This window comes from Ixodes scapularis, unplaced genomic scaffold, assembly GCF_016920785.2.
Source record: "Ixodes scapularis isolate PalLabHiFi unplaced genomic scaffold, ASM1692078v2 PGA_scaffold13__105_contigs__length_92229423, whole genome shotgun sequence".
In the NCBI taxonomy this organism is placed as follows: domain Eukaryota; kingdom Metazoa; phylum Arthropoda; class Arachnida; order Ixodida; family Ixodidae; genus Ixodes; species Ixodes scapularis.
The window spans coordinates 12,169,318-12,190,474 of record NW_024609839.1 but is presented as its reverse complement, the minus strand read 5'-3'; the positions used below and the strand labels follow the sequence as shown (position 1 = coordinate 12,190,474).

Below are 21,157 nucleotides of genomic sequence, written 5' to 3'. Positions count from 1 at the left end.
TTTTTTCCACCTGGTTGCTTCACTTCTACGTTCAAGTTGTATTACAGACGTCATCACTGCGTGGTTGAGCTCGAAGTAGGGAACTTTTTAATCTATTTGCGCCATTTTCTTTTTTGCTGTTTGGAGTGGCTTCAGTTTTGACAAAAGAGTGACTCTCTCGCGTTGACATTTCCACGCTTTTGACCGCTTCTGGCGCGGCAAGTTGTGTCAGATCGCCGTGCACCCTCACGAACCCCGAGGGAAACAGGACAGCCCCCAAGTATGGGAGACGCCGGAAAGCGTGGAATCAGAGCGTGAAGCTACCTGTGGCGGCGGAAGTCTCCGACGACACCCAACTTTCCGAAACGGCTACGCGATCGGCTCTTCATTGTGCCTCCAATGAAAGCGAGCCCTCTTCTAAGCACTTACCGCATTACCTCGTCGAATGATGCAAGTGCAGACGCTACAGCATCTGCTTCCACGTCCCTTGCACATTTCGGCTCCAGCTCCGAGTAGCGATGAAATCGCGCGACGAGAGAAAAAAAGAGTCGACATGCAGGATGCTTCGTCGTCAACTTCGTCCACAAAGTGTAAATTCGAGCTTCTGAACCACGCCAGTGACAACAGTGACCACGACGCGGATGCCGAACCGTCGTTTTTTATAGTAAGCGAAAAATTGCTCAACGATCCGCTTTCTTCTGCCAACTGCAGCCAGTGCGGAATGACGTCACTGCGGGTGGAGACTGCCAACTGCCTGGGACTTGCAACAAAAACGCAACTCTTTTGCGATCCGTGTGGTATCATCAACAGAGAGTGGTCACCCCCAAGATGCAATGGAGCACAGAAAGTCAATAGTCCATTGGGAAAAGGCAAACTGCAATCAACGACGTCTTCTCCCAGATGGATCTTTCTCACCGAGGGCTTCACCATAAGTCCTACCAGAGGCTGCAAAAGTACAGCCACCCCGCTGCTACATCAGCAGCCACAGAGATCGAGGCACACAGTGCACAGAACGTAGAAGTGATCTCAGGGTGTCTAGCCAATTATTATATTGAAATTCCTTGACTTTTCCAGGTCTTCCCTGACAATTTCAGGTGAAATTCCCTGACCACTGTAGAGCCAGCTAGATATACAGTAAACTTTTGTTAGTTCGACCTCAGTTTATTCAAATTTTCGTTTAATTCAATCGTGTTCAAAAGTCCCGGAGAGCGCCCATACATTTCTACGGGAGGAAAAGTTTGATAGTTTGAACTTGGGAAGACTCCGCATCGGATAATTCGTTGTGAGCGAATGCGCGCGGGCTCGCATTGCCCGGCACCACCGCGGAAAAGCCAACAACCTACGGTGAAACACGGGCCTTTCGCTGCAAAACCGAACGTGCGCAAATATCCGCCTGCTCCTCTACGCCGTTGAGATGAACCGTAGCGAATGACACGAGCCAGCGCAACCCATCTGGCAAGCAGTAGTGCGGAGAACATAGCACGTGGTCGGGCACGGAGACAGCGCACGCTCTCATCGTGTGCGGTCCATCCTGCGGGCTGGAAAGCGCAAATTCTCTTTTCTTTTTTCGTCATTATTTTTCTTTGTCACCGACGGTCTGGCCCCTCGGCGCCTAAGTCGGCTCGTAAAGCTTTCTCAGTGTGCGCTCTCAGAGCGCTTTTCTGCAGCATCGTGTGTGGTCCATCTTGCGCGCCGGAAAGCACGGGTTCTCTTTTCCCTTTTTTTGTGTTATCTTTCTTTGTCGCCAACGGTCTGGCTGCCCAACACCAAAATCAACTCGTAAAGCCTTCTTTTTTTTTTTTTGTGCACAATTTTTTGGGGACATGATGTTTAGTTACGCTGCTCTCTGGAGCATGCTTTTGGACACACGTTTTTAGCGCAGACGGCAGCAGAGCATCCATGAGTATTTTGGACCACAAAAGAAAGTTTCTTTTTAACCGTTTTTCTGCCCTTTTTTTTAATTCGATCATCCGGATAATTAGAGCAAATTTCAAGGTCCCGTCGAAGCCGAATTAACAGAGGTTTACTGTATAAGACCATTACAACATAAGGCATTGAGCGTTGAGCACTGTGAGGATCATTTTGCACGGGGTTAATCCAACTTTGTCCAGTCCAGACTAAGCAAGCACTTGCTTGCCGCCAACATTGTCCGTGAAGAGGCCGGAAACACGATGAAAACACGACGCTCAACCACACACGTCAATAGCCAAATGGCAGCATCAGCATGGCCAAGTCATGGCCGCCAGATGCTTTCAGATACTTTAGGCTTGGATTGGGGTCTGCGGCTCTCTTATTTGTAACTAAATCTAGTAGCTCTAACTGGATCTAGTGTCGCACCCTCAATCCTATCCAAGGGTTGGACTAGATCTGTCGGCTGTTCCCTTTCCAACGGGTAGTACACTCTACATCAAGTGAGCAGAGCCCACGCTCCACTCTAAGCAGAACTCATTGCCTACTTTCCTGCCCCCAAATCCTCAAGTCTTTGATCAGGGCACTCTATGGCATTTCTGGCTCATTTTCCCGGGCTCGCTTTTTGACAATTAAAATGTCCCTGACAATTCCCGGTCGCTAGACAGCCTGGATCTCCAGGGAGCTAGGCGGTGCACCAGGAAACATTGACGTCGTGTATGACAGAACATGGTTGGCACCCAAGAGCCATGTTGGCGTGGGGTGCGTAATTGAACTTTCTACGGGCCTGGTCTCGGACTTAACCACGGCCACGGCTGTTCCGTTGGCCAAAGCCTGGTGACAGCCGATACCCGCAGTGGCTCCAGGACACAAGCCTGAATGCCCAAAGAACACCAATGTGCACTCCGGACAGATGCAAGTAGCCAGGACAGGGTTTGAGCGGTCGCACTTCAAGCACAAACTTCGCTACACAAATGTTCTTTGTGATGGAGATAGCCGCGCATTCACTACACTCAACGAGGACGGCGTGTATGGGTTTATACTAGGGGTGTGCGAATACTCGAATTCGAATCGAATAGAAAGCTCCCGAATAATATGATTCGCGAATCGAATTCCTAGCACAGTATAGACCACTTACAACGTAACCGCTTATAGTACAGGACCGGGTATAACGCGGCTTTTTTAAACCACCGGTTCGCCTCCCATAGAACTCTATGTAATTACATACCGCTTAAAATAAAGGCGCGCAAAGGGAAATACCGGTTATAGTGCGGTTTCTGGAGCAGCCCGCTGACCGCGCCGACTGACCCGCGCCGCGAGCACGCTTCCCTGTGCGACACAAGATAACGGCGTGAGTGCCACTTACGGGGCAAGGAGGTTGCTCGAAGAAGCGGGGAAAAGCAAAGAGAGAGGCTTCATTTGCCATAGCGACGGAGGGACGCACACACGTGTTGTTCACGTGCGTGCTGTGCGTCCCTCCGCTGCATTGGAAACAACCGCAACGACAGACCAATCGCAGGTCAAGGAGAAGTGTTCGCGCGCGTTGCATGCCGGTCGTGGGCCGGCTGCTTCCATCCGCAAACATGGCGTCGGTTGTGAATCTTCTGGTCGTCGACGTAGACGGCGTGGTGGACGCTCATCGTTCCCTGTAAAAGCGCTATCCTTCACTGTGAATTTTGTTGCGTGTCGCTATGATAACCCAGCACGTACTAGAAGGGAAGATCCACCTAATCATGCGGCGTTGTCGGCGGCACTCTCAAGACAGCAGAAACGCCTGTGTCGTCGTGTTTGTTTACTTCAACTACAGTGATGCTTTCTAAGCATTTGTGTTTTCGAATATCGCCCGGATTTCTTATTTGGAGCATTTCATGCCTGTGCTCAAGTTACAGTATTACTGGCGCATACTGTATAAAGGATGCGAATTTTCACGCGTTTTCATCACCGGAGAAAAGTGATTAGGGTTAGCAATCCTGAACGCTCGCAACGTCTGTCCGCAACCGGCAACGCCGTTAAAAGGCTGCGCCGGGCGAAAGTCGCTCATTTCTTTCAAAATGTGTGACACACTTGAGAGAGAAGTGTACTAGTCTGGTGAAATAAAGACTTTCCTCAAACTAAGCTTTATTTTTTCATCTAACATAAAATAAATTCTTTTACAAAGGTAAGTCGTCTCATGGCATGTATTTTGGCCTGAAAAATTGATGTTTTGGTTATAGCGCGGTACCGCTTATAGTGCGGATTTTCGCGACTCCCGCGACATACGTTATATGCGGTCTACACTGTATTCGGTCACTCGAATAGTCTATATATTCGGCCGAAGACGCGTGGCCGGCGCGGAGCTGACAGAAAAAGGAGTTTTTTCTCCCGATGTAAGCGCCATGATGTTAGACAGACCATGCAAAAAACAGCTCTTGGTCCTACCATCCCACAAAAATCTATCGCACAGGTTAAAAAGAAAGAAAAGCAACAAACACCACAAACTTTATAGCACGCAGATTTACTCACGATCGTGACACAATCTGCCCTTGAATCACAACCGAAACATCCCGTTTGCGCCGTTTCCGGAGAGGAATTGTTGGGAGGCCGGAATTCTGCACCATGCCTAATTCTTTTCACGAGTAAAGCCCCTCGTTTCAAATCGAAGCACCGATGTAAAACACACTTGCCGCTGCCGCCACAGAAATCGGCGACTGCACGATCGCAGAAAGAAAACCGCGTTAACCAAGCCGATATGAAACCAGCCGAGTTATCGTCGTCATTCTTTTCGGACCTCAACTGCCTCAAGCCGCAAATTCTGATTCGGAACGAAACGGAGCGGAAAAATAGTGTGCCTAGATTTGAGAGGGTTTCCAACCGTTCGATAGCGGCGTTAGAATTACGAACTGCGAGAAGGTGACGAAAGCGTCGATCGGGATAGGGCAGGGAGGGCAGGCGTCGTCGCCCTTCTGTTTGCTCGCCTTTCTCCACGCGACAACACAACACATGCGCACTTACGACCATTCTGGGCTGGTCTCCGTGGTTTCAGTTTCGCTTGCTCCCTCTTTTAAATCAAGGCTCTCTAAAACAGGATAGATAGACGGAAAAATGGATGCATAGCAGCAGTTGGACAGTTTCTGGCGCCACCTAACCATGTTTTTTTTTCTTACTTCTGATTATATTGTTTAAGCCTGTTTACTCAGATTTAACAGCTATCTGTTTATTTATGTGAAATAAAATCCTGGGTTCCCTTTTTCTTCCTTAAAATGGAAATCAAATATCGCAAAATGCCCCTTTTCTGAGATATACAAATATTTTTTTTTTTTTTAAGGTCGCAGTGTTAGGTTGTGGTTTTAACAAGAAAAAAAGGCATGCGTGGCTGTAACTTTGGTTTTTTGGTGACGTTTAGGGTAGATAGGTTATATTTGTGCTATAAAATAGGATCTTTAGTGCCCAACATCCAACTGCTTTTATTTTTTTTTCACCAGAATTGTATTACTTTTAGCTTTTGTTCCGTACAAGATGCATAATATTCCGCAACAGGCGCATACTCTGCACATATATTAACCCCATTCACGGCACACTTTGAAAAATTCCTAGAAATAAAACCACTATTCGATATTCAATATTCGGCTTTTTTTTCTGGATTCGGTATTCGCAGAGCCCTAGTTTATACCGATCAAGAAACAAGAGTGTGCAAACCATGTGAAAAGAAGGATGGCCACGGCTCTACGAAACCTGGTCGAAAAGAGCAAAGATTGTGAGCTCAGCACGAAAGGGAAAGGACGACTGACACAGGGCCTGATTCAAGAACCAACTCACTACTGTATTTGCACGAATGTAACGCGAGTTTCTTGCGGAATTACGTGCTCCAAAACGCACCTCGCGTTCTATTCAGCATTGAGTTGAGCCAGGAGGTCTGGAGAAAGCCTCCGGCTCAATGCAGGAGATCGGCTGGGAAAAGAAGTGTGCGAGGGAACTCAATAGCTATAGAGCCACGTGAAGGGGTGAAAACATAAAAAGCATTTTTATCGCTTTTGTGTTTGTACAACGCAAGCACAGGGCAGAAACGCCACAGCGCGCGCCATGCGGACACTAGTGTTGCGGAGTTGCCACTCCGGAGTTGGAATGACTCCGGAATCATTCCGCATTTTCACGACCCCCGAATGGAATGGGAATGGAATGGCAGAAACGTTGAGGGGAATGGAATGGGAATGGAATTAGATGCCTTTTGCCCGGAATGGGAATGGGCCCGGTTCTTCTATTTTTTTTTGTGTGTTTACTGTTAGTGAAATTGAGCCAGTCAGCGAGCCAGTTTCTCAGAAATCAAATGAGCGGGCGGAAAACAGCTAGCCGTCTTGGAGCTCTAACAGACTTATACTCAAAAAATGCAATACAAAAAAGAACTGTCAAAGCAAAGAGCAGAGGGGGAGGCGGGTGGGGCTGGTGGTGGTGCCTTTCGCACAGGCGACGGGCTTTACTGGCGTTGCACGAGAGCGAGCGAAACAAGAAACCAAGCACCAAGCAAAAGAAACGAAGGCATGGAGAATACACGCGCGCACAGACTGAGATCTGGGAGCGGGGGACGAATCATACATCGCAGAGCTCTGGTAACTCGTCGACACGGGCGCCGTCGAAAGACGATCAGTTATTGTTTCTTATAGTTCGAGGAGCGTTGTTTAGCAGGCGGCCTGTTGCCTTCCACGTTCATTCGCATGTGTTCCTTTGAAGTGCGAAATCTGGGTTTGCTTCGGCATTAAAACAAAGCGAGATTCACTTCTCTCTTCTCCTCTTGCGCTTTGCTCCGACGCTTGTCCTTTTATACTGCATTTTTACGTGTAGGTCCGCCTATTACTTGGTCTTTGTTCCGATGTTTGTTTTCTGTGTTATATGTTTTACATTCAGGTGGGTTGGGTTTACAAGCAAGCTAGCGGATTCCCGCTCATTTCCTTTCACTTTAGTCTCTGCCTACCGTGTTTCAGCTTGTGATGGACCGCTGCGGACGCTACGAGTCACCCCAGGCAATCCAGCACCGTGAGGGGGACTACACGCACGGCGCGTTGCTGCGCCCCAGGGTCACGCGACACTCAGAAAAAGGCACCGGATTGGTTTCAATGGCTCTCGTGCTGTCCGTTGCGGTCCATCGTAAGTTGAAGTAGATTGTTGCCACCACTCTTGTCGCGTGACCGAACTGACTAGACCTGTAGAAAGACAGTTTCATGACATGGTATATACAGTCTCTCGTGCTGTGGCGTAGAGGTTGCACTTTGTCAGAGGATGTGCTCCTACCACTGTACATGGAGTCGCCTCCAGCAGTATACTAGCCGTTATGCTGTGCATGTGCTTGAAGAATACAGTTGTATATCTTATTTCTGTGCCACGCACGAACTGGACATTTTTATGGTCTTATCAAACAAACACGCTCGCTGCGTATGTCCTAGAAGACAAATGCAAAAAATTTTGTCCAAAAAAAATTGTGTATTTAAGTTTTGCTGTTTGTTGCGAGCCACGATGTTGAAAGACCGACGTTTTAAACAAGCATTGAGATATCAAGGGGCTTTCTCGATGTTTGCATACTATCTAAAGAAACAGTTTGTGCCACCAGCGCTCCGCTTAGTAAAATCAGTGCTTTTTTGAGGAATTTTGAATTTTATTGCAATTGTCTATGCGTTTGATAATGTCAACTTTACGGTGCTTATACCGGCAACACAATGTAGCTGTCAAGAGCCAATTTTTAAGTTTTAGAGGAATGGAATGGAACGATTCAGCCATTCCAGGAGTGGGAATGGGCCCAGTGTCTCCATTCCTAGGAGTTGAAAGGAATGGAATTATTGCAAACTCTAATTCCCCGGAATGGAATTGGAATGGAATGGGGGTGCCCACTCTGCAACACTGGCGGACACTGGCCAATTCAAGCCAGGCCAAGTCAACACCAGGCAAGCCAAGACCACCAGGGAGGTGTTTGTTTATGCGGAGGGGCCAGAACAAGAATAAGTGTGATCATGTATCGGGGTTCAGCAGCATCTTTTAGTTTCTGCTCCAGAGTGGCCTGGTGTTTCTGCTTCGTGCCTCGCTTTGTTTGTTAGCTGCCGAGGAGCTCACACCGAAGAGAAGAAAGAGCTAGCGGTGCCGTGCTGCTGCTTATCAGCACAGTCGCCGATTGTAAACAGAAGGACCTGAGCAGTGAGGAGGAGTGCAGTCAAAACTGACATTTCTTCTGTTTCCATTGACTTTTCACTTCTGCTATGTCCCCGAGTGCGGGAAATTTATACGGCTTCGGCTCACGTTATATTTTTTTTTCTTTTTGAGGGCATCAAAACGTGCCCTTGCATTCGTGCAAAGACGCTATTATGGCTGGGCTATCCACAGCCACCCCAATGATGTCCGTGGCAAGGAGAAGGCCATCATGGCTACGTACTAAACCACTACATCGAGGGATGAAGAGCCACATCACGAGCTCTGTCTCATCGGGACAGACTGCACATTCAATTGTGCCAAGGGAGAGGCAGCCCCTCCACACAAGCTCCATGTTGAGGCAGCGCTCCTGCTGAGCACCTCTCAGCAAGGCAGCTCCTTCAAAGGTGCCAGCAGGGCAAAACTCAAAATGCCACCGAGAGTCTGAACAACGTCATCTGGACCATCCAGTCCACGAGTCAGTTGGCCTCTCTCCCAAGTGTTGAGAGTGCTGTTGCAGAGGCAGGTTTAATAGTGGCTGCAGAAAGGCCGCGCATGCCACGTCAACTGGGGTCAATCTAGGCTCTCTGCGACGAGCAGCCGGAAAGGACGTACGGCGGATCAAGAACAGCGTGCATGGTGCAGCTTCAAAAAAACTCAAGACAGTGGCAAGGCTTCCTTATCAAAGGACTACCGCCCAGGTGGATTCTAGGTGCCACATTGGACAGAACAAAAAAACTTTGGCATAATTTTCCCCAAATTGTATATTTTAGGCAACTGTATCGACTCAACCCTCCACCATTTCATGAACAACGATGATAGAATGCTTGTCTTTTGCATATAATACCCGAGACGTGGAGCAGTGCTATAAAGCTGTAGTCGGTTACAAGAAGGTAGGAGAAGCTCCTCCCACAAGCGTGATGCACCCGTTTCAAATCCCTCCCCAGTCGAAAGAAGAGTTCCCTGGAATGCTTCAATGAACAGGTAAGGGCTTCAGAGTGATGTCTCCCACTTTTTAAGAAAGCGACCTTTGCATTCATCGGAGAGGGAACCGAGCCCCTGCAAAGGGCCTTTCTATCCATCGGAGGGGGAACTTCCCAAAGCCGTTTTTGTTTCCATCTGAGAAGGAAAACTCTCCCTCTCGTGGCTTCCACAACGCTAAGTCAAAGTCCAAAGATAAAGCAAATATGTACAGAAAGGCAAAATCCTCTCCCTCGTTGGCCACGACGTCACGGAAACGATGGGACGCTATCGTATGCGGAGGTGGCCGAGGGATATAGGATTCCCTTTGAGGGGCATTTGCCGCTCCCTTCTTGACCTGTAACTTACTATATCAATTTGCGTGTGTCTTCCATAAATATTTTTTAATTAACATTTCTTTTTAGATGGTTTGCACGTAAAATCACAAAGAAATCTTTTCTCATTTTTTTTTCTACATTTACTGAGATTGCAAAAATAAACTAACAGCTTCATTGCACAGAATGGGTCTTTGTAAGTGCAGTGACATAAACATCATCCGCAATTTTCACCTAATCAACTAACTAATTTTGGGATAAATGTCTGAGTATACTTAATCTCATAACTTGGGAACTATAGAAGGTATCCTTAAAGTAATTGCTGTTTTGAGATTGACACAATTACCTACATACAAACTTTCACTCAATTTGGTACATAAATAGCGGATATATTTTTAATTGCCACGTTCCACCTTAAAAACGCAACCAAGTTCCGTGACACGTCTCTTTTTCTCAGATATCTCAGAAAGAGGTGTGTCACGGCGTTTGGTCACAAGGGCAAAAAAGGCCACGCAAGATTGTGATTTTGGGTTCTATAGGACGCTTAGGGTGCATAGATTAAGTTTACCCCACAAAAAGACGACCCTGGTGAAACCAAGTACAGCTATTCCCTGACAGCCGTTGGCCAACACGCCTGTGTAAATGACATGCAGACTCAGAGAGTGCCACACTACCTGGAGGTTGACGATGTTGCCGAACCGCGAGAAGTAGTTGTTGAGCTCCGTGATGGTGTTGAGGTTACGAGGAACCTTGCGCACTTCCAGCTCGCACCGGTCGTAGTGGCTGGCCGCGCGGTTGCGGCCGTAGTCTGGCCGCCCGCGGCCCATGCCGTGCGGACCCCTGGCAGGGACGAAGACATAGAGAGACGCGTCTAAATTTCACAGACAGCTGCACAGACAGCATAGAAAAGAACATTGCAAAATTTGCAGACTTAAGGGGAGACACTGCCCAGAAAAAAAAATTTCTGCAAAAAAAGTTGATTTTGAAAAATGACATCTTTACATCCACCAACATCTAGAGAGTACCGTATTTACTCGCACAATGAACGCACTCGCGTAATGAACGCACCCCTTAAGTCGGCTCTCAAAATTTCGACTTTTTTTTCACTCGCGTAATAAACGCACCCCCAACTCGGATGTAAAAATTTTGACCCCTCCTCCCACGAGCGCGCGAAATGAACACACTTTTTTTTATCCTGGTGCAGCGAGGTCGCGAATGCATGGGCAGCGTGGGCGAGGCGTTAAAAAAATTCCCAAAGATCCAACGGAAGCAAAAAAAAAAAAACATGGAGAGGAGCTTTTTTTTTTTTTTTGCACAGCGCAGTCTGGACTTTGGGTTCGCGCGCCGCCGCGCGCAAGGAGGCCAGAAAGAGAAGCGCTCTAAGTGAACGAAACAGTTTGCGAAAGGCGGCAAAAAGAAAAAAAAAAACACAGAATTAAAAAAAAAAAAGTTTTTTTTTTTTTTTTTTTTTTTTTTTTTTTTTTTTTTTTGTACAGCGCAGTTTGGTTACGGGGGGTCGCGCGCCGCGCGCAAGGAGGTAAGAAAGAGGAGCGGAGAAGCCCTCTAAGCAAACGAAACAACTTGCGAAAGGCGGCAAAAAGAAAAAAAAAAAAAAAAACAACCCACGGAACTGAGAAAAGAACAAAAAAAGAAAAGCTTTTTTTTTTTCTTTTTTTGCACAGCGCAGTTTGGTTATGGGGAGTCGGGCGCCACGCGCAAGGAGATAAGAAAGATAAGGGGAGAGCCCTCGCCTAAGCAACGCCTAAGCAAACAAGCAGCTTGCGAAAGGCGGCAAAAAAGAAAAAAAAAACAAGGAACTAAAAGGAAACAAAGAAGAGGTTTTTTTTGTTTTTTTTTTTTGCACAGCTTAGTTTGGTTACGGGGTCGGGCGCCGCGCGCAAAGAGATAAGAAGTTACTTCGATTTTTCAGGATAAAAGGTCCCTCCATTATGCGAGTAAATTCCGAGGCAAAAATTTTACTTCGCGTAATGAACGCCCCCCCTAACTTTGCATCGATTTTTCGGGAAAAAAAGTGCGTTCATTCTGCGAGTAAATACGGTATTCCCAAAAAGTTTCATTAATTTTCACTGTATAGTTAATTTTTTATAAATTATTTTCTGTCCACCAAAGCTATAGAAAAGGTAGGGTTTGGAGCACTTCGAACATATTTTTCTCCGTTCCACTTTTTGGTATAAATTCCATTTTAGTCAATCTATCGTTTGATAATGGCAAAACAGGGAAAGCTCATTTTTCCCTTTTCCTGACTGAAATTTAATAAGGAGTGCGGCTATGGAACTTTTTTGTCACTTTACGGATGTCTTTTGTAAAAAATGTTGACATTTTGTCGAAGGCACAGAAGACCAAAAAGTTGACCAATTTTGCAGAAGAGAAAATTTATAGAAATGAATTATTTTTTAGAAAAAATGTTCCATAGCCGCACCCTCTAGGCATTCTGCTACGTATCTAGTAAATAAAAATCTTTAATATCGCAATAGTTTTCTAACGATAGATTAACTAAACAACGTAGGCGTGTTGCTGATAGAAGCTACTCTCATTCCTTCTCATTTAACCGACAGACCTGAAATTTTGTTATACACCCTCTAGCATGACCACCAGCCTACCCTGTAAATTTTATTAATTTTAAGACGAGGGTTCAAAAGTTGACCCCCCTAGGGGGTGTGCCCCCTTAAAAAACTGCCCGTCTCTTTGGTAATCCCAAAGGTGCCGTAAATTCGCGGTGCTTACAGATACTTTGTGACAACAGATGGCGTCACACGATGCCCGACAGCACAGCACGAAGCGACGTGGCATCGGATCACGACAAAACGATGGTGTGCGACGCCATGGGGTCATGTCACTTGACCCCACAACATCATGTGGTGATGTTGCCGGACATCATGGCGACACGTCACGATGTCAATCGTCCCGCCGATGAAGTCGCATAAACACCGCAAAGTCGAAACATTAATCATTTAAAGAAAATGTGAACAAGTTCCCAATTGACGGGGGTCAAACAAGTGAGCTTTTGTTTTACACAAACAGCATCAACGTTATTCACGCACACAAAACTGTACATTCCTTTACCTCAAAGGCGCTCTAAATGCGTCGAATTTAGATGCTCTAGGGTGTCCCATGACATCAGGAAGGTCAGGTGAACCTTGTCAGTGTTGGGTAAAGTAAACTTAAAAGAATTTCTCTCTGGTGCATCCTCTGTGGTGACTTCGCGGACCTCAAGGGAACCTCAAGTGCTCGACGCACCCAGCGGTTGCGGACCTGTACGTCGCCGCTCCTTCCGCACCCGGTCTTCTTTCCCCGAAGAAAGGGCACGAGGCCGATCCATCGTGAATCCAAACTGATAAGAGCGTAGGAAAGAGCACGTGCAAAACAGACGAGGACAAAGAAGAAACACACGTGATGTGCGCAGCGCTCGTCACGTGTGTTTCTTCTTCGTCCTCGTTTGTTTTTTGCACAGTTTCCTACGATGAATTCCCACCAACTCAATTATCAATTCTTCTATAATAGCTGCAAAGGTTGCCGCCATCTAAGAGTGATGGCGGCAACCAGGTTGGTTGCCTGGTTACCGCCGTCGCTTATAGATGGCGGTAGCTGTCCAGAGGTTTGTGTAGGTTTGTGTCGACATTTCTTTGGTACCGGACACGACCCTGGGGAACCTAGCCCTTAACAGCTCCACTGTAAAAGTACTTAAAGTAAAGTACAGTAAAACCTCATTAATTCAACCCCCGCCAATTCGGACATTCGGATAATTTGAACTGCCGATCCGGTCCTGTCAAACGTATGTATTAGTCAATGGCAGCAAACGCTCATTAATTCGGAGGGAACGCGGCGCAGTACGGTTAATTCGGACAAATTCGGCAGGTGGTGCTAGCTACTGTCTGTTCCAAAGGGTATGACCGCTATCCATCCAAGGTGCACACGTGGTTTTTATGGTTTTCCCATGGCTCTTTGCTCTTCCGGTTCTCCGTGTTTCGCACCAGTTTTGCTCTGGATTGCCGTGCTTCAGCGCGTTACTCTCCTGGCATGGAAGCGACAGAAGCATAGCTGCAACGCAAAAAGGGTAGCACAAGTGACCGACGACTGGAATGGCAAAATCCCGACACGCGGGGCTATTGATCCCGAGCGTGCCAATAGCGAGTGACAGTCACGTTTTATGCCTCAACGCGGGGATCCTAAAGCCCGCCATTTTACCAGCTCTCTTATCCCTCAATTTTTCGCCGGCCACCCCTGCGTTGAAAAATGCAACGTGACTCGCACTCTCGCTATCGGCGCGCTCAGGAAAAATAGCACCGGGTGTCGCGATTTCGCCGCTCGGATTCTTGGTCAGTTGTGCTACTCGTTTTCCGTTGCAGCTGTACTAGGCTAAGAATTTAGCGACGGAAGTGGAAATACTGAGGGCCTTGAAGGACAGCGTCTCTCGACAAGTGGCGGAAAGTTACGACGTCAAGAGAAGCAGTTTGACCACGTACGTGAAAATTGAGGCCGATATCGAGAGCGAGAAGTTCAACGTGAAAAGAAAGCAGCCTTGGAAGGTGGTGCACCCGAAACTAGAAGAGGCCTTGCTGCGCTATATTGTCCGCACACGAGAGCTCCGACAGTGCGAGTGCGGTGAAGCACTCGACCGCGCTAAGGAAAGTTGCCGTCTCCGCCCAAGTGTCGTGCAGAAAGCAGGCGGCAATAACAGATTTCTTCTCAAAATAAAGGTACGTCATTGGGAAACATTTTCGCGCAGTTTTCTTTGTCCTTTCGATATTTCGGATAATTCGGACATTTTTGCCGGTCCCATGAGATCCGAATTAACGAGGTTTTACTGTACAAAGCCAATGAGACGTTACATACTTGAAGTAAAGTAGTAAGTACACTGGGTGTAATGTACTTTAAATAAAGTACTATAAATACAATGTACTTTCAAAGTATGAGTACTTTTAAACATAACCTTTTATGATTCCCTTACATTCCCTAAAAGAAATTTATGATTCCCTTACATTCCCTAAAAGAATAATTTTTAAAGCAGCAGCTTTATAGGACCTACCAACCTCGGGAGCCGTGTAAGCACAAAATGTGTAAGTTGCTCCATCTGTAACTGCTAAACAATCTTAAAAAGAAAAAAAAGAACCGGTGCCAGAGATCGAATCCCGGTCACAAGCGTGGAAGCCAAGTGCGCTGCTGATTGAGCTGCAGACCCAGCACGCAAGAAAGGGAGGAGCAGAAGCAGGTGGTGTGAGAGAGCGTGCAAAGCGGAGAGGGGGGAAAGGACCAGAAACAGGTGGCGTAGAAACGGCCCGCAGAAGAAAGAGTGGAAAGGGCAGGAAAGCGAGCTTCCCTCTTCGTGACCCAGCAAAGACTATCGGGGTGGTGCTGAACGGAAGCATACGAGACGCGACTAAGAGACGATGGTGTGACATACTCAGTTTCCAGACAAAATCCTGCCCTAGGCACCACCTGAACTAAGCACCACCCACCACAGGCACTGAAAGGGTAATCCTGTCCTAAGCACCACCCAAATTGAGAGCACTATCCACCCTATAGAGCTACCAGATTTAAACGCATTTGGCACAATGACCAAACATGCAGTCAATATTTTAAAATTGGTACGCATTGCCTCACGGTAATCGCAGATGCATCAGTTATTTTCGGAAACGGCGGCAAATGTTCAGTAAAGTCAAAGGGCCGCAGAGATAGTTATTTTACTCTCGCTGACAAACTATTGAACACAACAACCTTATAAGGCACTTATTTGTATCCTTCATACAGCTGCCATTACTTCACTCGAAGAAATGACATCTCTGAAGTGAATAGCGAGTTTTCAGACGGCGATACGCCACTTTCTTGTTGGAGTTTGGTACGCTCTTATGCTTCAACTCGGAGGTTGTATATAGCACTGTGAAAGCTAAGGACGCAAGCGCGTGATCCTCAAAAGAGCTTAATTTCACCGAGCACAAGAAGGCACTGCCCTGCAGATCAATGCACTCGTCCCCATGACTTCCATTACACAATACATGGAGTGTGGTCTTTGCCTTCTGAGCACGACAAAAGAAACGACTTCTGTAAAAGCTCTCTCCTGCGGCCACAGAAAGCATCATTTCGGGATACAAGTTTAGCAAGACCAAATTTGGGGAGAGTACTTTGAAGTCGGGAGGTTGCCTTTCCCAGAAAAGTACAAAAAAATTTAAAAAAAACCTCAAGTACATACTGAGAGAATTAGTCCAGTAAAGTACAAGCTTTCTAAACCTACTTGAAGTAGTACTTGAAGTACTTAAGGGGGGACGCGGGTCCTAAAAATGCAAAAAATCGCGAAAAAGTTCATTTTTCAGAAATCCTGTATTTGGGTGCCTTACATATCCAAGCACCTCTCTTCAAAAGATTATAGCGTAATTCAAACTCAAAGTATAAAAAAAACGATAATTACGTCGCGCGGAACGCGCCCAAAATCTTCCCGAAAGAGGAAACTGATGTCAAAACGCGCGCCCTCCGCGCCCCCCCGGTGCGCGCCCGTTCGCGGCCATTTTGGTCTCGTTATAAAGCTTGCTTCTTTGTCTACATTTTTGGCGCCATTAAAAATGGCGTCCGCCCGGGGAAAGCACAGAATACCGCGTTTCCCCGAAGAAAGAAACCGAGCTACCGATTGGCTAAGAAGCACGGGTTGCAGCGAGCGCTGTCGCTATTGGCCGAAGGGCATGCCTCCTCTCCTGAAATATGTCATTCTCCTCTCTCTCCTCTCCTTCGTCGCGGTGCGGAAGGAGTCGGGAGCAGCCGATATCGGTGTTTGTCGTCTGCTAGCGGTTGCGTTTTGGCTTGAAGCACGTTATTTTTCGGCGTTCGCCTGCTTTGTTTAGCTCGACGTCTTTAGGAGACATCGGTAGTTATCGCGATGCCTAGCGTGAAGCTTTCAACGCAGCGTGCGTACGGCAAGCGGAAGCGTCGGGCGTAGAACAAGAGGACTTCGCTCGTATCGCCAGCCGCGTTGCTTGCGGCGGACATGCGGCAAGTTCAGCTGTCAGCAGCTGCATCGTCTTCCGAGGTGCCCGCCCCTGATGTGAGCAACGAAGAAGACGACGGCTTCGGCCCTGGTGCGTCACGACTCGACTCGCATTTCTACACGGCAAGCGAAACTGCTCAACGTGCGGCGCGGACTGACGAGATGAAGCAGGATTTGGCCGCGAAGTCTGCCACACAACTTTAGTTTGACCTCCTCAATGTCACTGTCGAGGATAAAGAGACAGATTTCGGCACGCAATTCGTGATCGTGGATTTGAACGTGCTGAACTTGTTCTTCGCGACCACCAAGTGTGAGCAGTGCGGAATGGCCGCGCCCATTCACAAGCTGGTGCTTTGAAAACGTCCCCACGTTCCCCAAAAAAGCCCTTCTGAGGGCTAACCAATTGTTGCAGATGGGGCTGCTTTCCCTACCCGTGTCTCTCCCTTGGTATGAAATTCAAGCCAAAGGCATTCCACCCATCTAAAGCTACAATGTTGTTAGTTTTGCATACCCAAATTTCAAAGTCGATTTTCTCAGCTTTGGTTTTTTCAGCCTCTTCACTGGCCAGGAAGGCTTTTTGATTCACTTGCGCTCAACCGATTTTCATAAACTTGGTACCATATTCTTTGGAATGAACTAGACTGCAAGCTAAAGCTATTTTTATTATGATATTTTGTTGTATATAAAACTGGCATTTCATTATTGGACATTGTTATAGCCCCTATTGTATGTCTTCTATTCACTTTAATTTTTTTACATGATTATATGGTGCTAAAGAAATATAAATAGCTTTAGCTTGTATGGCATTTCTTTAGGAAGCAATTGATACCTTTTTTTCATTAAAATTTTAATAAGAAGGTTTTTTAAAACTTTTCCTCAAATTAGCTAATTAATATTTTATTTTGTTGATAACTTTTGACAAAGAGGAGATATCTGAAATCTGATTGCAGTTATGAAATCAGCACAATAAACTGCATGCCTGCGCAAAAAATCATTGAGATAGACCAATAAACAAAAAATAGTTTTTGAGAACCCACTTCCTCCCTTAAAGTACACTGGGCCTCGTAAAGTAACATCCAAATGTCACACGACGTGTCTGACAGTGTTATGTAAACCTTTTAAAAAGCCGTTAACGTGCCGTGAACACCGCGACATCATTAGAGTGGCGTCACCATCGAGGCTACATACCACAGACACAAAAACACCAAGAGCTGGCCTCATAAATGCGTCTAAAGGCCTGTTCACACACAGACCACGGCAATAACTCAGTGGTATTAGCCAGCGCTGGAAATAGCGCCGAGCTTCTTGACATGGCACCGACTTCGTACCACATTAATGCTTCATAAATGCTTAGCATCGGTGCTAAGCACACCTTACCAGTTGGGCATGGGAGGTCTGGGACCCCTCTCCCACGGACCGGGGCATCCCCTGCCTTGCCTCATCGGCGGAGGGGGCCCCTGGTGGTGGAGCGGCGGGGGCGGGGCCCCAATGCCGACCATGCCCTGCGTGGGCACTCCGGGCAGCACCGGGGCAGTTGGGGGCGCACCGGGGGCACCGCCAAGCACTCCCGCACCGTTGGACCCCTCCGCCACCCCGTCTGTGGGGCTGATTCCCGGAGGAGGGGGTCCCAGGGGCGGGCCCCTGGGGTCGATGACGGTGCGCGTCGGTGGGGGCGGTTGGCTGAGATCTGCAATCAAACGGAGGGCAACAATGGATGAGGTGGCAGTTGTCGTTATTCGTCCCATCTTTCTAAACTACGTGATGCAAGCTGAATTTGTGGTTCACACCTCTGAGATGTTATATATAATTTCATTTTAAAGCGCAGCCCTTAGGCGCCCGTTTCCGGCTTGAGCGGCGTCACCGTCGCCGCAACCGCGCGGTACATTATAAGCAAATTCCCCCCTAAATCTAGCAGGAAAATTTCCCCGCTAAATCTAGCGGAGAGAAATTTTCCTGCTAAACTTAGCGGAAAATTTTTCCCGCTAAATTTAGCGGAAAAATTTCCCCGCTAAATTTAGCGGAAAGATTTACTCGCTAAATGGCAGGAGAGGAGGAGGGGCATGGCCTTCTTTCAGTACCCTTCCATCCTTCTCCTCAAGAGCTGCACTCTAATTCAGTGTTACAGGGGATTGTAAACGGCTTTCATTTTAGGGGCGAAGCTCCTTAGAATCTAGCCTTGTCCGGCGTCCGTGCTTACATCAATTGCCATCCCATCTGTCTTCTTAAAAAAATAAAAAAAAATGTTTGCACAGTCGACAGGATCGAGCCTGTGCGGGGAGACCCCAATGGATTTCTAGTCCATCGCCTTAAAGGGCCCCTGAAAAGAAAAAAAAGTTTTTTTTTTAAGCAGTCTGGTTGGGACACGCGTGTCAAAAAATGAATTTTTTAGAGCAATATTGACGGCGAAAGATTTATTTGAAATTTTGCGCGAAAATTCCAGGTCATTCAAATCGGCTTCTCATTGGCCAATAGAATGAGTGACAGCTTAGATGTTGGTTATAAAATCTTCGTGATCTCTTGAAATCGCCTTTTAAATTACATATTTTAAGGTTTAAGAAACAATCCATCGAATGAATGTCGCAATTGTTTACAAACGTTTTACAAAATCGTAACTTCCGTTCGGATACTACGTCAAAACAACAAACATAAGCTTTGCCATTTTGTTTTCTGTCGTGGTCACCGTCTCGTAACTCGTCTCGCGTAGTTTTATCGCGTTTATATGTGAAGACCTTCTGAAGAGCGCGTGTTGCTTGTGTTATTTAGTCATCGTAAGTACTTAGGAAGTGGCGCGGGGTGACAGGTTTTTGTTTTTCTGCTCTTCTTTGCGTGATTCGTGTGTCCCATTTACCCCATCTTTCGTTTGTTGTCTTGAGCGCGCCAGTGGGATTTTTCTTTTTTCGAGATGTCAAATCCCGTAAAGCGTTTAGCGAAAGCACGCAGCACCGCACTCAAAGTTTAATAAAAAAAAATCAGTTACCACTGCGTGTCCTCGCGGCGGCTTGAAGGGTCGTGCGGCTCGGACGAACTCGTCGAGGCACCTGCTTCGCCGCGGCGAAGCGCGTGCCTCTTGAGCGGTTGTCTCGCGGCGATCGGAGCGGACGCCTTTCGGCTGGCGAGGCGTGTTCTCGCACGGGCGAAGGCCCAGCTGCTGGCAGCGTTACTCTAGAGCCAACCCTTACTCTAGAGTAAGATCGAGTGAATTTTGGAACACGGCCAGGAAGTAGCAATGGCTCTTGTGCGGGGTGCAGCCAAGCCAGGCAAGCAGCCAAGCCGATCCACTACGAAGGGGCGGGGAGTACCTCTCCTCCACGTGCCCGAAATGCCGAGAGAAAACAAGTGGAAAGGAGGTGACTACCGACTAAATTGCGTCGGGCACAATCAATATTGCTCAAAAAAAATTTTTTTTTCGTGTAAAATTCATTTTTTGACACGCGCGTCCCAACCAGACTCTTTTAAAAAAACTTTTTTTTTCTTTTCAGGGGCCCTTTAAAGGGCAACTCCGCTTAATTTCAAAAATTTTGAGATAGTGGCCGATTTTGCTTCTTGAAGCACTCAAAAACAATTCCCAATCCTTTGTTTCGCAAAAAATAAAATATTCTTCGTGTAATTTTACTCTAGCCATGATCACAAACCGAAACCGAAATGGTGGCAAAGCCGGACAACATTGTATATTCGGCATCACTAAGCATGTACACCCACGTGATATACAAGGGGAAGAAGAAGCTCCCCTCTTATCAGGATCCTCCTTTGTGCCTCCTGGATTAGCGCAGGCGTCGCTATTCTCCTCCCAGAAGATTATAGAAGATTAACCTGTCACTCAAAATTCTTACAAAAGCAGCTTCCCTCTCCTCCTTTTACTTGGTGTTCAAAAGTATGCGATGTAACACAAGCCGCGCTCAACGAGGCGATCGGCTTATCAGTAGTATCAATAGTCTAGCGCCGGGCCGGCCGAGCGCGTCACTCACGTCTTTCACGGCGCTGGCGCCACCCGTGCTCTCCCCAAAAAAAGAAACAAAATTGAAAAAAAAAAAAAAAGAAGCTGTACATGTTTGATGACGTCGCGGACGTGCCGGAAGAAGGAATTTGGAGGAAGCGGAAATGCAGCCGGGCAGTGTTGTCTGGCCCGCACGTCTCAACCAAAACCAGCGGATTCGTGCTTGTCAAACTTTGACAGCGATTTTAATGAACTTCCAGGCGGAATTTCGTGGTAATATTTGCCATGGGGGTCTGGTAGATGATAACAAAGAGAACTGTATAGTTTTGCACTACTGGAAAAGAAGCGGAGTTGCCCTTTAACCACTCGGCCACGACTGCGGGACAAGTAGGGGGCTCTGAGATGTGGTAGTAACTCAAGAGCTGGGGTTTCTGTCATGGATGAAACGTTGCATGTAGCCGCTCAGCGTCTATACAGGAGAGGGCACTGCGGTCAAATGCGTATATAATCGCGTTAAACTTTGCATGCGTTGGCTCAACGTTTATAGACGAGAGGGCGCTGCGGTCCAATGCTCAAATGCGTATCTAATCACGTTCCATGTCACACATTCTCTTCTTGACATGGATGAAAATGAACGAAAAGCTCGGCATGCTGCGGCTCAGCGTCTACGCAGACAGCAAGCTGCTCCGGGGTGTGAGAAGCTGCTGCAAAGCATCAAAAACCTATGAACCAAATCAGTATCATCAGCATCACCAGAGCCCCAATCAACATCATTCACCACGTAGAGATGCGGTTGTTTTTCTTTGTTTTTTGTTTCTTAGAGCGCAGCTCTTGCGCACTCGTCTCTGGGTTGAGCGGAGTCGCCGTCTGGGCGTAACCGCACGTTGCATCATGGGATGT

General features: G+C 47.2%; 1 protein-coding gene across 2 annotated transcripts in view; it reads right to left on the bottom strand.

Moving 5' to 3' along the window:
- LOC115317493 (RNA-binding protein 26) overlaps positions 1–21,157 on the bottom strand; it is a 101,799-nt gene that overhangs the window by 52,224 nt on the left and 28,418 nt on the right. For both annotated transcript variants that reach the window (XM_040214459.2, XM_040214460.2), the window contains 2 exons: positions 17,701–18,010; positions 10,004–10,169 (listed from right to left, as the gene is read on the bottom strand). In XM_040214459.2, the coding sequence (XP_040070393.1) occupies positions 10,004–10,169; positions 17,701–18,010 (476 nt within the window). The remainder of the gene's footprint in view (positions 1–10,003; positions 10,170–17,700; positions 18,011–21,157) is intronic.